We start from the raw sequence: 15,916 nt of genomic DNA on the forward strand, positions 1-15,916 counted from the left end.
ATAACCGCAAGGTCCAGTTACTTTTAATGCGATGTTACGACTTTCGGTTTATAAACACTACAAAAGCATAGTGAATTTTATTCTGCACATTAAGTTAAAAGTCAAACAAGATTATTTTCCATATATATATTTATCTAGTTATTGTATTTAAAAATTACAATAAAGAGGTCGTTCGTTCCGTCGTTAACCGTTTTTTTAAACAAGTTTCATAATCACCTCAGGGCTTTTAAAAACTAAAAATAAGAAAAACTACATAGATTTGTACAAGTATTTTTATATTGACGAACAATAAATAAATGATACTAATTTAATAAAAAATAATTTGCTAATCGTCCGTACAGTATTGCGAAGCAACTTCAGGAAGAATATATCACAGTAAACAATTTATTTGATTTAATATACAGGGTGTATAGCAAGTCCGAAATAATTATTAATTACTAGCGGACGCCCGCGATATCGTCCGCGTGAAAGTCGATGTAGAATTTCAACCCCTAACCCTACTCTACCCTATCCTAACCTACCCTACCCATTAAGGCTGGACACGCGACGGAAGCTTAAAAATGGAGTAACCTCTCCCGTTTTCCCAACATTTCCCTTCACTGCTCTGCTCCTATTGATCGTAGCATGATGAAATGTATACTATAACCTGCCCAGGAGTATGAAGAACAATTGTATCAAATTTCGTTAAAATCCGTCGAGTATTTTTTGTTTCTATAACGAACATACAGACAGACAGACAAAATTTTTACTGATTGTATTTTTTGCATCAGTATCGATCACTAATCACCCCTTGATAGTTATTTTGGAAATATATTTCATGTACAGAATTGACCTCTCTACAGATTTATTATAAGTATAGATTCAGAAGTGTAAGTAATTTATACCCTTTTTATATATATACAGTATTCCAAAACGGTATAGTAGAATCTACAAATGTATACAAACTAGACTTTTCAAAATAGCTTCTAAACTAATACATTCAATACATAATACCGGAGAGTTAAGAAAGATTATCTTAAGGTGTCTTTATGCCTCGAGAATTATACATAGAATTAAATTATTTCGGACTTCTATTACACGTTGCATAACATTTTCTTGAATTACCTGTACATTTTATTCACATCTACATTTTATATAACAATACTCATATTGCAATCTCTAATTGCTACTTAACATATTATTACCTATTATTAACAAAATAAGCTCCCAAAGTACAGTCAAGTTCTACTTAAATTCTACTACCTATTTTTTTAATTGATTCTGTTTCCGATCACACAAAAAATACTAAATTAGCTAGTTGACTGTACTATGTAAAAGCATTGTGCTTAGGCAACAATGAAACGTAATGTTAAGTATTCAAGATGCACCTTATTTTATAATTTAGGATAAAAAGTAAAAAAAAATTATATAAAAACTGGTTAAGTAGGGTAAGGTTGAAACATATTCCCTGTACTAAGTTCGGATAACTTTTAACAGGAACAATGTTTCAAAAGTAGAATAACTTTTTACAGGAAATAGGTTACTAAGTGCTTCAGAAGTTGTGATACTAAACAATTTAAATTTAAAATAGTTCCTTTTAGTATAATGTTGTTATGGATAGATATGATGTTATTGGCAAAACATAGAAAAGTAAGCACCTGTTGATTGTACTTACATTTGTTTCAAAGCAAGTTCTAAACTGTTTTCAAAACTTAACTTGATTTGAACGACCTTTCTGACTCTGTATCGAATGGCTTGCTATGATTTAATTATATGGGTCAATTCAGGATTTTATATTTTACTAGCGGACGCCCGCGGCTTTGTCAGAGTGAAACCAAACATTTTCCGGGCTTAAATGTAACCTATGTGTTGCTCAATGATCTCCATTATCTACCAGTAAAGTCTCATTTAAATCGGTTTAGCCTTTCCAGAGATTACCCCGGACAAACAAACATTTAGACAGATAGACAGACAGTCATGTTTTTTAAGTTTGACTAGCTATCTAACTATTAAAATTTGCAAAAACTTAGTTGTTGTTGAAATAGACACAGATAGATACTTCAATTTTATTTACATACAAGTATGTATTGATGTTGATGAATGGGTCAAGTCTGGTGGTTTCGGCCATGGATAGTTACCACCCTATCGGTAAACACATAGCGCCAAACGATTAAGCGTTCCGGTACGGTACCGTGTACCAAGGGCATCAACAAATTGGTATCGCAAACATCTAAGACTAAATCTTTACATAACATCGAGTTAGATCGTAGTCTAACTTCCAAAACGCATACATTTACATAAAAAGTGCATGGTTTTTATTCCTCTGTTTAGATGATGTAGATTGCAGAGTTCGTTTTACGAATAATACATTAGCCATGAAAAACACAAAACATATAGCATGACGTTGTAATAAAGCATTCGTGTTCATTTAGAGTTTATTCTACCTGCATGAAATATTAGTGAGCAGTTATGGATTATGGTTAGTCACGACATCATAAATGGGTCTTGAGTTACTTATCGTAAACATTGAATCGCATATCTATTAAGGTTACATAGTAAAAAAAAAGAAAACTATATTACAATCCTCGATAAACTAGTATAATTGTTGTCGTTACGCATTAAGATACTAGAAATCCGGATATACAGGGTGTCCCGTAATTAATGAAAAAACACACAAATCACTGAAATAAATACAATTAATTTAAATAGTTTTGAATAAATCCATAGGGTGACCTAGTTTATTTTTCGGATTTTTAATCAGTTTTTTCAATGCTCCTTTTGTAATTAATTACTTTTAGATAATTAGGTGGTGTAGCTACCATTTGCGTTTTATCCAATCATTACGGGACACCCGATATTCTTTAGCTTTAGCTCATATTTTAATTTCTATTTTTAAATCCTTACTTGAACAAAAAATACTCATATGAGAGTACTAGTAACAATGCAGATAAACATGAATCCATAACGTCAGGATAATCGAAATTTTACTGTATTTACTCTAGTTAACTATATAGATAAAATTTAACACAGAATTAAGTGATACAGAGCTATACCTACTTTGACATCATTTGCGAAATTTGATTATATTAATACGATGAAGAACAAATTCGTTTGTATTTGGCGAATATCTGACGAATCCTAACGATTTAGATAATTGTATGTTGTAGAGTTCACACCTCTAATAAATTTCAGTGCCAGAAATGAAAATAGCAGTATCTACTAACATAAATATTTTAGCGAAAAACTTTTTTCGCTATACATATGCCAAAATTAAAATTTTGATAAAGAATTTGATTTAGCTACAAAAAATTAAAAATATTGCACATAACTGCGTTGAAATATTTCAAATAATAATGTTGTGTATATTTTCACATAATCCTTTAAGAAAATAAAAATATTGCACGTAGCTGCATTGATATTTTAAATAATAAAACTGTGTATACGAGTATCTTCACTTAATTAAAAAAAAGACTGAAAAAATATTCCATATTTACACAAAATATCACATGAATTGTGGGAAAAATAACAGATGAGCTAATAACTGCACTCTTGAAGTTTTTTATTTTGGTTTATTACGTTTGGTTAAGTTTCAAATTTTTATTTACTGTCATACTCAGAGATCTTACAGAATTCGATGAGAGCTTACTTGAAAGGTCCGCTCCGCTGGACTATTGTCGTACCCACTAGTTGGACAGTCTTTCCCGACTAGTTGGAGGGAAATGGGACTATTTAAAAGATATGGCAAATATACTTAAAAAAATGCTTTGAACTGTCTGATGACATGATCTTATTCTCCCAATTTTTTTTTGTAAATACAGCCCCTTTCCACATAGACGATAGAGGGTCTCATTGTTAAGAAGACCATAATCACCATGATCCTAACTCCATAAGTCCATAGTTGTCATATTTACTCGTACTTATGGCAGAAGCACTGGCTGACAATGTATCAGCTTATATAAAATAACTAAGACCATAATATGTTTACCAAAACGCATTTCATCAGTTAAATTTATACTCCTTGGTAACTACTATAGATAAAAACGTTAATATACAATGTACATGTATGGATGATGCTTGTGTAAGAAAAATATCTTTTACTAAGCTAACACGATCTTAAATTCATTATTGTACCCATTCATAAATACTATTTACAATTGCTTCAATTAGAAGTTTAGTGCGGCATAAAAGAGTAGAATTTAATAAAAATGGAACAAATAAACTAGCTGTGTGGCAACACCAAATTTACTGTCATTATCACAAAGATCTGTCATTATAGAGCAAACAATTATTGTTGATTATTTGATAGTTTTGTCAGATTATTAAAATAATAATGGAAATTCGGATAATTACCAGAAGAATTTACAATAAATATCAATTTTAAGATATTTTAAGATGAGATTTACTTTCTTTTAAATTTAATAAATGTTAATCATGTAATTAACTATCTTAGTAACCATAATATGATGTTAGCGACTAAATAGCGATGTAAGTATTTTCCAAATATATTCATGAATTTATTTGGACAGTAATATTATTTTCAACAGATCTTCTTCTTCTTCTTCTTCTTGATGTCGCGGCTCTGCAGGTCTCTTGAGGTCCTGTATCACGTTGACCGTTGCCGATCTATTGTGATCGCCACTGACTAGATATCCCCTCCAATACTGGTTGCTGCCAGGTACAGCAGCAGTTTCTTGGCTGGGATGTGTTTCACCTCCTCTGGATCCATTGTGTAATGCCCTAAGTGGAGGTTGCGTTTATGTATTAGAGCTGGGCAATTGCATAAGATGTGCATAGGTGTTTCCTCTGCGTCTAGGCAGAGTCTGCACAGATCTGTGTCCCGGAGTTTAAGATTGAACATGTGTCTATTGAGTCCACAGTGTCCGGTAAGTGCCCGCACTAAGATACATAGGTTTTTCCTACTTAGCGCTAGTAGGTCTGAAGCAGCCTTCTTATTGAAGGATTTTACTAGCGCTTTTGAGTGATTCATTCCTGGAAGTTTTCTCCAGCGAATAAGGGTGTCGTAGTTACAGTAAGTTTCAACAGATCATCTTATCTTATTTAAAATAAGAACATAATATTACCTACTTCTAGAACAAAATATCAATTATTTTTATTATCAAGTATCAAGGTACTTACAGTCCTGAGTGGATGACAGAACACAGTGTTACTATAAAAACGACAATAAGTGACTACATTTATTTTCTACTCTTTTGTGTCGCACTATGTCTTAATATTTGTTAAGACCTATAACTTTTACTATTTCATTCATAGTTTTTGGAGATATTTTATTTATTTAAAGATATTTTCAAGTCTGATATGCATATTTTTTTTTTTGTGCGAGATAAATATTTTAATAAATCTGTGATATCTTCTAGAATGCACTAAAATAATAGGGAGTAGGGCCAATGACGTGACATTTATATTACTTCCAGTACTAAATAAATAGTAATTGTGAGGATTTACATTATGTACAGAAAATATGTAGCAACTTTATATAACTATTTTAATACTAACCCTCAAATTACCCATTTATATTTTTTATAATAGTAACATAGTGAAATAGGCACTAAATAATTCTCCATTCGAAATATATGTAATACCAAATATCAAACCAAATTGATCAAATATAAATTGATTTTGTTTGCTATGAAAGGACATCAATAAAAAAATATTGTATTTTTAACGATTTAGAGTCAATGAAACGTGTGCCTAATAAATTAAGACAAAACAAATTATTAACTCAAACCGAAACATGTCAACTCAACTTATCAATTTGGTAATAGTATCTACACTCAGGCCAATGTGTAAAAAACGTATTTTAGTCAAATTAAATATTTACTAATATCCTGTAATATCTAATATCACTTATACAAAAATAGCTTATTGCTAAAACAACTAGTGAAGTAATGAATATCGAGTCAGTATACATATGGCATACAATTTTCTTTTGTGATTAACCATATGTTGACTTAAAAGAACTTTGAATATTTGCATAATAAGACTTGTGTATTATTTATTTATAAAACTTATTCTGCCACAGCACTGCATTGTCTGGCAACAACTTAATATATTCGTTGCACAACATGGAACTTAGAAGTACCTAAGTAACCTTGTGTATAAAAGTTTTGCGATTCATTTCATTCTAATAAGCCCAATTGTTTTTCATTTTCAAAAAACTGTGTGGTGTTTTAAGCCCATATTTATTATTTTCTATTTTTTTAAATAACAACATCATTTTGAAAGACGTCTACAGTCTAATTATTTAGCAAAATGTTTATTTAAAGTGTTAAGATTTTGAATAATCAAATTACTTATTAATCTGACAAAATATGTGCTGAATACAGACTTAGCGAGCGTTATTCGTATATCTCGTATACAAACATATACGGGAATATCGATAATAGACCCGACAAAAAAATATTCGTTACATCACTAAAACAAACTTAACAAACTGTATTGCTTCGTTAAATATAGAAGCTCGATATTTACATAGAACAAACATCTAACAAGTGAACACACATTTCAGCACTTATAACCCGTTTTGTGGTTAAAGATTAATCAATCAGGCATGTCTATACTGGTCACAGGCACAACTGGCTTCAAAGCTTCGTTTTTCTTTTGATTCTTCTGCTTCTTCTCTTTGACCTTTCTGTTTGCGTCGTCTCTGTAAGGCTCTTGGTTGGGGTCGGTGGGTACGCCCGTGGAGCGGTTAACGTTGTTATTGTACGCAATGTTCGCGTATTCTTGCAGAAGTGGGAATACGGAGAGTAGGAACTGACAAAAGTCCTTCCGTATGCCGAACCACCCTAAAAATATGGAGTCAACTTTATTTTCAGTCTGTATACCATAATGTAATTGTGGACTTGTTGATTTAAAAAAAACTAAACCCAGAGATATAACATTGTTATTTATGTATGCGTATTCTTGCACAAGTGGGAATACAGAGAGTAGGAACAGACAAAAGTCCTTCCGTATGCCGAACCACCCTAAAAATATGGAGTCAACTTTATTTTCAGTCCATATATCATAATGAAAAAATGGATTTCTTGCTGAATTTTAAATAACTATTCTTAGTTATTTAACATTGTTATTGTACGCAATGTTCGCGTATTCTTGCAGAAGTGGGAATACAGAGAGTAGGAACTGACAAAAGTCCTTCCGTATACCGAACCACCCTAAAAATATGGAGTCAACTTTACTTTCAGTCCATATACCATAATGTAATTGTGTACTTGTTGAATTTTAAATAACTATACCTATAAATATAACATTGTTATTGTATGCTATGTTCGCGTATTCTTGCAGAAGTGGGAATACGGAGAGTAGGAACTGACAAAAGTCCTTCCGTATACCGAACCACCCTAAAAATATGGAGCCAACTTTATTTTCAGTCCATATATTATAATGAACAAATGGATTTGCTTCTGAATTTTAAATAACTATTCTTAGAGATATAACATTGTTATTGTACGCTATGTTCGCGTATTCTTGCAGAAGTGGGAATACGGAGAGTAGGAACTGACAAAAGTCCTTCCGTATGCCGAATCACCCTAAAAATATGAGTCTTTACTTTCTTAACTTTATTTTCAGTCCATATACCATAATGTAATTGTGGACTTGTTGTTGAATTTTAATAATTTGAAATTTAATTCATTCTACTTACGAATATAATTATTATGGAAAAGTTTAAAAACTGACAAAAATATCAGCTAAAGATTGTTATATTATGTAAGCGTCTATAAAAATGCATTGTCTGATAGTGTCTCTAAAACTTACTAATAGCAATTTAATATTTTATATTCGTTTTTTTACAAAGGTTTAAGAAAAAACTCTAAAGATTAGTAGGACAAAGATAGCGATAAAATAGTAAACACTGTTATGGGTAATTTTATATGGAATTCATCATTTCAATTTGGTCAGAGTTGGAATATCTCTTTCTTTTTCAATAGATTCGCTATTGGTTGACATTTGTCTTTTACTCATTTCGGGATATGGCGTGGCGCACATCTTAGACCTATAGGGGTATGTTAGTAGTGAATACAGTTTACAACTAGTACTTACATTTGTTTCCGCCTTTAGAGCTGAACGACATGATGATGAGGGTAGCGTACGTCACAAACAGCGGGCTCACGACCACTATGTAGGTGAGAGACAGGCCATCGTCCAACTTATTCGTCAGCAGGACCTGGTGGATGGAAGGATACGCTAATAGGCTAGTTGACACTTTTATTAAAAGGGCCTTAAATTGTTCATTAGCATTCTACTAGATTGAAAATAAATTATAATATTTTTTGAGAGATGAATGAATGAGAAAATGAAGAAGCCAAAACTGTTTCATGACGTCACGTTAACATTAAACCTTAACCAAACTGAGTGTTTGACAAAATTATTAGTTAACTAGCTGACGCCGCGCGTGGTTCCCGTTCCCGTAGGAATACGGGGATAATATATAGCCTATAGCCTTCCTCGATAAATGGGCTATCTAACACTGAAAGATTTTTTTTAATTGGACTAGTAATTACTGAGATTTGCGCGTTCAATCAATGAAACAAACAAACTCTTCAACTTTATAATATTAGTATAGGTTATACATATATTCCTTCAATGACATCAAGCCACATGGTGACGTCACAAGATAGACTCTTCAGCTTTATAATATTAGTATATGTTATACATATATTCCTTCAATGACATCAAGTCACATGGTGACGTCACAAGATAGACGACAGTTTTTGACGTTTGGAAAAATTTAATAATTCATACATAATTTTTCAATGTTTTAAAGTTTTCTATGAAATCCTTAACTTTTATTAATTGATATCAATATATTTCAGACACTTATTCCAAGTACTACACGAAATTAATATTGTTTATATTAAATTTGACGTGCGTCAACTACCCTATTATCCTACAATTATCCATACTGCATACATTTATTTTTGAGGGCCTACTAGAGGGCCAGGCTTCTCTCATGGGAGAGAGAATAAGAATAAGAATTTTTTATTTGAAAAAACTCAATACATAAATTGCAATAACGTCCTGGCCCTTAAACTAGGTAAGCCCGTGTCTTAAGGGCCAGTGACTTCCCTGGGTACATATCCTATAGGATATGGAGCTTAGACAATCCTTTTATACTAATATTATACAGGGGTAAAGTTTGTGGTGTTGTATAGAGGGTAATCTGTCTACTTTTTCCGATTTTAGAAAATTCTTTTACCACTAGAAGGTCACATTATTTGTGAGTGTCATAGCCCTATGTCATAGGGCTTATGTCATAACCTTAGGGGTTGAAATTTAATTTTTTTTTGAATCACATTATATTTTGTATTTTTTTCATGATTTATGAACAAATATTAAAAACTGTAACTCTAAAAATCAAGGACTTTCTATAAAAATTTCAACCCCTATTTCACCCCCTTCTTATTAAATTTTCGCAATAAAAAGTATCCTAACCTAACCTTCTCCGTATTATGGTCTTAAAAAGTGCCAAGATTCATTTAAATTCATTCAGTAGTTTCAGCGTGATGCCCGGCCAAGAAAATCACGGACAGACAGACAGAAAATATCTTCTATGTACAGAATTTGACCTGTTACAGTTTTATTATAAGTATAGATTAACCATGTAAGTAAACCATATTTCATTGTCATACATACCTGAAACACTAATATAGGTATAACAGTGAAAGTGTAAGCTAAGGCCGAATTGAAACTAGTTCGTCTCTGTTGAATATTAACTTCCGGAGTTCGCAGCAAAATACCGGCGAATATTATACTGTAGAGCACCCCTGAAATTGTTCGTACAATGTTATAGAAAATTATTTATTTATGTGATCACAAACTTCTGTCTGTATGAGACGAATATCTTAGCATTCCATGGATTCACCGTGCGGGTGCCGGGTCCATCGCGTGGTAGAGAGAAAAACTCCGGCAGAGTCTTGAACTTGTGACTACAGGATGCAGGGTTAAGGAATTCCTTGACGATCGATCAACACTTCCCGTTCTCTGCTCGTGTTGTTCTCCCTGCCTAGATAAATTTGGTAAGATCCTATTAGAGCAGCTTTGGATACTCATTCTAATATAGAACTAGCTGCACTTCTAGAGAGGCCAAGGTCTTTAAGCAAGTTATAGAGAGATTTTGCTGGTAATCCTCTCGCACCTACTGCTATGGCGTACAGACTAACTACATAGCCATTTTTAGTTAGTTCATTTGTTAGATCATAATATTTATTCACTTTTATACTGTGGTCCTTCGGAATGTTAGTCGCCCACGGCAAAGTAAGCTCTACAACTACTATTCGCTTAGTTTGTTTGGACAAAAGGAAAATGTCTGGTCTAGATCTCGAAATAGCGACATCCGCTGGGATTTATGTTTCTCGTACGTATCCATTAATAAAGTCACATTATTTTACGAAAAAAAAAATGTCGTAATTGATGAAGAGGTATCGCCAACTTACGGAAGTGCAGAATCAGTATATTCTATACAGGCTGTCCCGTAATTAATGGAGAAAATGAAAATGGTAGATACACCACTTTATTTTCTAAAACTAATTTGAATAATTTTCCAATAATCGCTAGGGTGACCAAGATATATTTTATTTACAGGTACATTATACTGATGAAACTAAAATGCTTTAATGTAAAATTGAGTCACAGTCGTTTACGTGATTTTATAAAAGCATAATAATTACGTTACTTTTATAAGTCTATAATCTAATGTATATAAATATTTATTTATCTATTATTTAATATCTATTTATCTAATGTATATATAAATTTATTGTCTATAATCTAATGTATATTTAGTAATGTCAGTTGTAGCCAGGTGCAGTTGCAATTTTCAGTTGTTGTTGTTGTAAAACAGTTCCATTAGTAGTAGAATTGTTGTAGTTGCTGTGATGATATACTATACAGTAAGTAATCACAGTACGTTGTTCAGTTTTCACGGCTTCCGTGATGCAGCGGTAAGCGCGGGGGATTTACAAGAGGTCCTGGGTTTCTGCGATCTCCGGCTGGGCCGATTGAGGATTTCTTAATTAATCCAGGTCTAGCTGGTGGGAGGCTTCGGCCGAGGCTAGTTACGACTCTACCGGTAAAGACGTACCGCCAAGCGATTTAGCTTTCCGGTCGATGTCATGTATAGAAACCGAAAGGGGTGTGGATTCATCCTACTCCTAACAAGTTAACATGCTTCCATCTTAGATTGCATCACCACTTACTATCAGATGAGATTGTAGTCAAGGGCTAACTTGTAGATAATCTAAAAAAAAGGTTTATGAGCAACCAAACACTGAGAGATTACTAGTCCAGACTGAGAGATTACTAGTAGTCAGTAAGTAATCAGATGGTGAAAATGAAAATTTTGAAATTTAGGTCTTCTAAGGTCAATGGGTTGGACTCATCACCGAGAGGTCATTGTTCAATCCCCACTTGCCCTGGACCATTGTCATGCCCACTTTGAACGGTGTTTTACGTCTAGTAGGGGGAAACATGAATATTGGCCATTTTTAAAAAGACATTGACAAATATTCATAAAATAAAATTATGATGGTGATGATAATGATATAACAATTGTACTATGTACAAAAAAAGAATAAAAATATACATACACTCACCTACAAGGCTGAGACACATGAGTATCCATAATGGCACAAAGACAACTTCCCACGACCAGTTTATGAATTCATCCAATTTCAATGCCAGAAATATGAATTGCAGTATATTTACAGCACAAAACAGCTCCAACTGAAATAAATTGTATTTTGTTCTTATAATCCTTGTAGTAACTCTATTGTATTCTAAGATTCCATGAGGTTTATAATTTTGTAATGATTTTGGTTTATAATTTTGTAATGATTTTTTTTATATTTATTTTTTACTATCTAGCCCCAAAGTGAATGTAACCTGTGTTATGGGTATGTCTTCTTCTTCTCCTGATATAGTCTGGTAAGTTTGTTGGTAACACTCCCATGATATGCGGGCGACGGGCAGGAAAATGACGTGTATCAGTCGTGGATTTTCCATTTATCGCTACACGCCCCCCACCCCGCGCGCAACTTCAGGAGTGTTGCCAACTCCTACCCGAGGTTAGCATTTATAAAGGCTAATTTTATTTTATTGAGTGCTGCCCGAAAGAGTTTTCTGGTACTCATATTAAACAATTGGTGTAAGTTGTTGTTCAATGCGGCATCATATTTCCAGACTATCGGCCAGTTTCTTCATCGCAAGTAACAGTCGAAGTAACGTCATAAATCAAAAGTGACGGTCTTATTCACTGAAAAATAAAGTCTTCTTTACTACTTACTACTTTTACTGTTACTTTAGCTTTACATGAAGGAACTGGCTGTAGGTGTATGGTTTCATCAATATTTGGGTACTAAGATAGAACAATTGAAGATTGTGCATTATAAATAAATAAGTAATACAAACCTCATAGCTCCTATCATGTTTCACACACCATATACAGATCGCAATGGATACTATGCTTATAAATATAAGCGGTATGAAGACAAGTATCCAAACATGGCGGCTAGTCGTCAACTGGTCACATACCAGAAGCTCAAACATGAGCAATATTAAATGTATGGCTAGACTTATTAACATTGCTTTGTAGTGAATGTAGGCTTCACCTTCTAACCTGCAATATGTTTTTCATTAGTATAGACATTCTATTTTATGAAGAAGTTTGTGTAAATAACAGAACTGCTTGACAAAGCAGAAGCACAATTTTAGATTAGTTGTAATGTTTTATACCAGGTCAACTCATCACAAAGTCTCAAAAACCACAAACAAATATCAAATTGGGCAGGGAGGTAGTTAATAGTAGATATACGCTAATAATGGATTTACAACAGGGCCGGATTAAAAAGGTCGTAGGGCGGATGAAGTCGTCGGTGTCCGCTAGTCAATACATATACACGAAATTGAAGTGTCTGTCTGTGTTTTCAAATACTACGACACTCTCATTCGCTGGAGAAAACTTGCAGGAATGAATCACTCTAAAGCGCTGGTAAAATCCATCAATAAAAAGGCTGCTTCAGACCTACTAGCGCTCAGTAGGAAAAACCTATGTATTTTAGTGCGGGCACTTACTAGACACTGTGGACTTAACAGACATATGTACAATCTTAAACTCCAGGACACAGATCTGTGCAGACTCTGTCTAGAGGCAGAGGAAACACCTCTCTAGGACTCTGTCTTGAGGCACAAGCAAATTCTATGCCCAGCTCTAATACATAAACGCAACCTCCACTTAAGGCATTTCACTGTAAAACACATCCTAGTCAAGAAACTGCTGCTGTACCTGGCGGCAACCAGCATTGGAGGGGAAATCTAGTTCAGTGGCGATCACAATAGATCGGTAACAGTCAACACGATACAGTGACCTTGAGAAGACCATCGAGAAGAATCTGCGACATCAAGAAGAAGAAGAAGAAGATTTCAAAGTAACTGTGTTTAATAAAGTGCTTAAAGGTATTTTCACAATACTAAAGAACAATAGAGAAGTTTTGTCTGGGCTTTTGAATGGATTTGGACTGGAGGTTATTGAGCAACATAAAGGCTACTTATTATCCTGGAAAAATCCATGGTGGCCAGGGGATTCATCACATCACATCCACAGCTAGACATAGTTCTCTTGTAAGGACTAAATTTAATTAGTTACTAAACACATGAGGTACAAACAAAAAATGGTTTTTTAAAACAATTACAAATACATTTCATTGTTACATGGAGTTTATGCTATTTATTTGGTTTGTGTATTTATATTTAAGGAAATAAGGTTAATTATGGCACAAGTAAACAAAATGAAATATTCACTAACTATCCAGCTTTTGAAATTCAGATTGTCTAGTCACAATAATGACTAAAATTATTACTTATTTTTCATATTAAAATTAAAATTTTACATTATGCAATTAATTTTACATAGAATAAGAAAAAGATATATTTAAATTGAAAATTTTAAATGAAGTCTTTGACTATGATGCTAGAACATAATGCTTTATGATCAAAATTTGTTTCTTTCAAGCAGGCTTAGTTTTCAAATGTGAAATTTGATTATTGTAGACTCTACCACTGGCTTCACAGGTTCTGCTAAGAGCCCACAATAACCTCAACATTTGCTATTTTTAAATCATTATTTAAGCAAGGAAAACTATGTTCATAAACATTTTATACCATACTATACAAGCCATAGTAAAAGTGCACTGTTTACCAACAAACAAATTGAAAATGAATAAATCAATAGTCACTCATGATAATTATAACTAACTTGAATTAAATTAATGAAAATAAATTTGAAAAAAGCTTAGAACAATTAGATATAGTTAATATATTTTGAATAACATTTTATTAATAAACAATACATTAATAATAATAAGAAATAACATACATTTTACATTTTACTACATTTTACATACATTTGAGTGTCAGTAAACAGTGCACATTGAGTAAGGCTTTATAGTCTGCCAAGTTTGTTGATAACACTCCCATATGTGGGCGACAGGGGGAAAGACTATGTGGGTGTGAAGTCATGCGTGCGGGGAAGTGACGTGCATCAGTCATGGGTTTTTCATTCATCGCTACACGCCCCCCGGCCCGCGCGCTACATCGGGAGTGTTACGAACGAAGTTGCCAAGATATATATATAGTCACTAATTATGTTTATATTTCAAAATTAAATAATTGTGTAACCTCTTAATTATTTTTTATGCATTATTATGTAACTTCTACTAGTAACAGAACAAGATATAAAATTAATTAATGCCATGATACAGAGATGAAAGTAAAGTTTCAATTAATTCAACTAGCTTTGAGATTGTCATAATCCACACAAATGATCTGACCTACATTATAACTTGTTTCTATGTTTTTGTGTAACACAACTAAATAGATAATTTGCAATATACTGACCTGAAATGAGGATACTGCCACCAAACATACGTCCCAACTGATGCACCGAGGACAACCAGGAATTTCCAAATCCATATTGGCGTAAACACGGCCCAGTACGACCATGTTATGGAATTATCCAACTTTAGGGCTAACAGAGCCGTGAATATCAGCAAACAGGTGTGAACGACGAATTTACTATTAAATTAAAAAAAGATTGTAAAATGAAAAATGATTATACTCAATATTGCTGGTAAGAGGATCTCCCTTACCTGGGATTAAAATCCTGGAATAGTGTCTGTAAATTCATCTCCATACACATTCAATGTTTTAATTATATTAAATGTTTTCAATTTCATTTCACGATCACTTTGTGTTTGGGTAGTAATTTTTATTGCTCTAAAAAAAAAGACAATTTAATTTTTGACTTTTGATTTGATTGACTTGACCACAGAGTACAGCTGTTACAGACGACAAATGAATAATGTGATTAATGAAGATTGAAGACCAAGGGGCCGAAACTTCAAAGACTTTTTGACTTTAAGAGATTATCCATGGTTGGTTGCGGAAATAAATTACTTGGTAATAGACAATGTTCCGAATGATTATTTGATGTGAGTCGTATTAGCTAAAAAACGTAGTGAGTGTTACCGTTATTATTTTATTAATTGTTAGTTAATAATGTAGACACGTACTCAAATACAAATTGGTCAGCTATTTTCAGACATCATATCAGACAGAAAGCGTTCATTAATTTTAACTTAATTCTACGTAGTAATATGGACTACTGGTGTATAACCATAACCAAGGTACGACAAGGTATGATACAATAATGCTGTTCGATCCCGCGTAACATTAGAAAAACATTTTCATCTTTTTTTGTATTTTTAAAGTAAGTTATGTGTTTTATTAAACCTCGATAAAAAAAAAACAAAAATCCCATTTAAAATTGCCGCTGACGTGTATTCAAAAATATTTTGTATGCGGAAATAATGTCGCAGCTATGTCCAACGATTTCGTGTATGTAGATTCACTTCTTCCATTTGGA

The 15,916-nt window shown here is 33.0% G+C and overlaps 1 protein-coding gene across 2 annotated transcripts; it reads right to left on the minus strand.

Annotated features, from left to right (window-relative positions):
- Positions 1-258: 258 nt before the first annotated feature.
- On the minus strand, positions 259-15,336 carry LOC112044030 (transmembrane protein 185A). Of its 2 annotated transcripts, none has more exons than XM_024079750.2 (7): positions 15,141-15,336; positions 14,890-15,066; positions 12,406-12,613; positions 11,586-11,721; positions 9,634-9,764; positions 8,041-8,164; positions 259-6,785 (listed from the first exon to the last, which is right to left on the minus strand). In XM_024079750.2, the coding sequence occupies exons 1-7, from the start codon at positions 15,188-15,190 to the stop codon at positions 6,538-6,540; spliced, it is 1,074 nt and encodes a 357-aa protein (XP_023935518.1). In that variant the 5' UTR covers positions 15,191-15,336; the 3' UTR covers positions 259-6,537. The 2 variants fall into 2 exon arrangements, with proteins under 2 accessions (XP_023935518.1, XP_023935519.1); XM_024079751.2 differs by having other exon boundaries at positions 11,592-11,721; positions 15,141-15,333.
- Positions 15,337-15,916: the final 580 nt, after the last annotated feature.

The sequence above is a fragment of the Bicyclus anynana genome, chromosome 16 (assembly GCF_947172395.1).
Source record: "Bicyclus anynana chromosome 16, ilBicAnyn1.1, whole genome shotgun sequence".
Classification (NCBI taxonomy): Eukaryota; Metazoa; Arthropoda; class Insecta; order Lepidoptera; family Nymphalidae; genus Bicyclus; species Bicyclus anynana.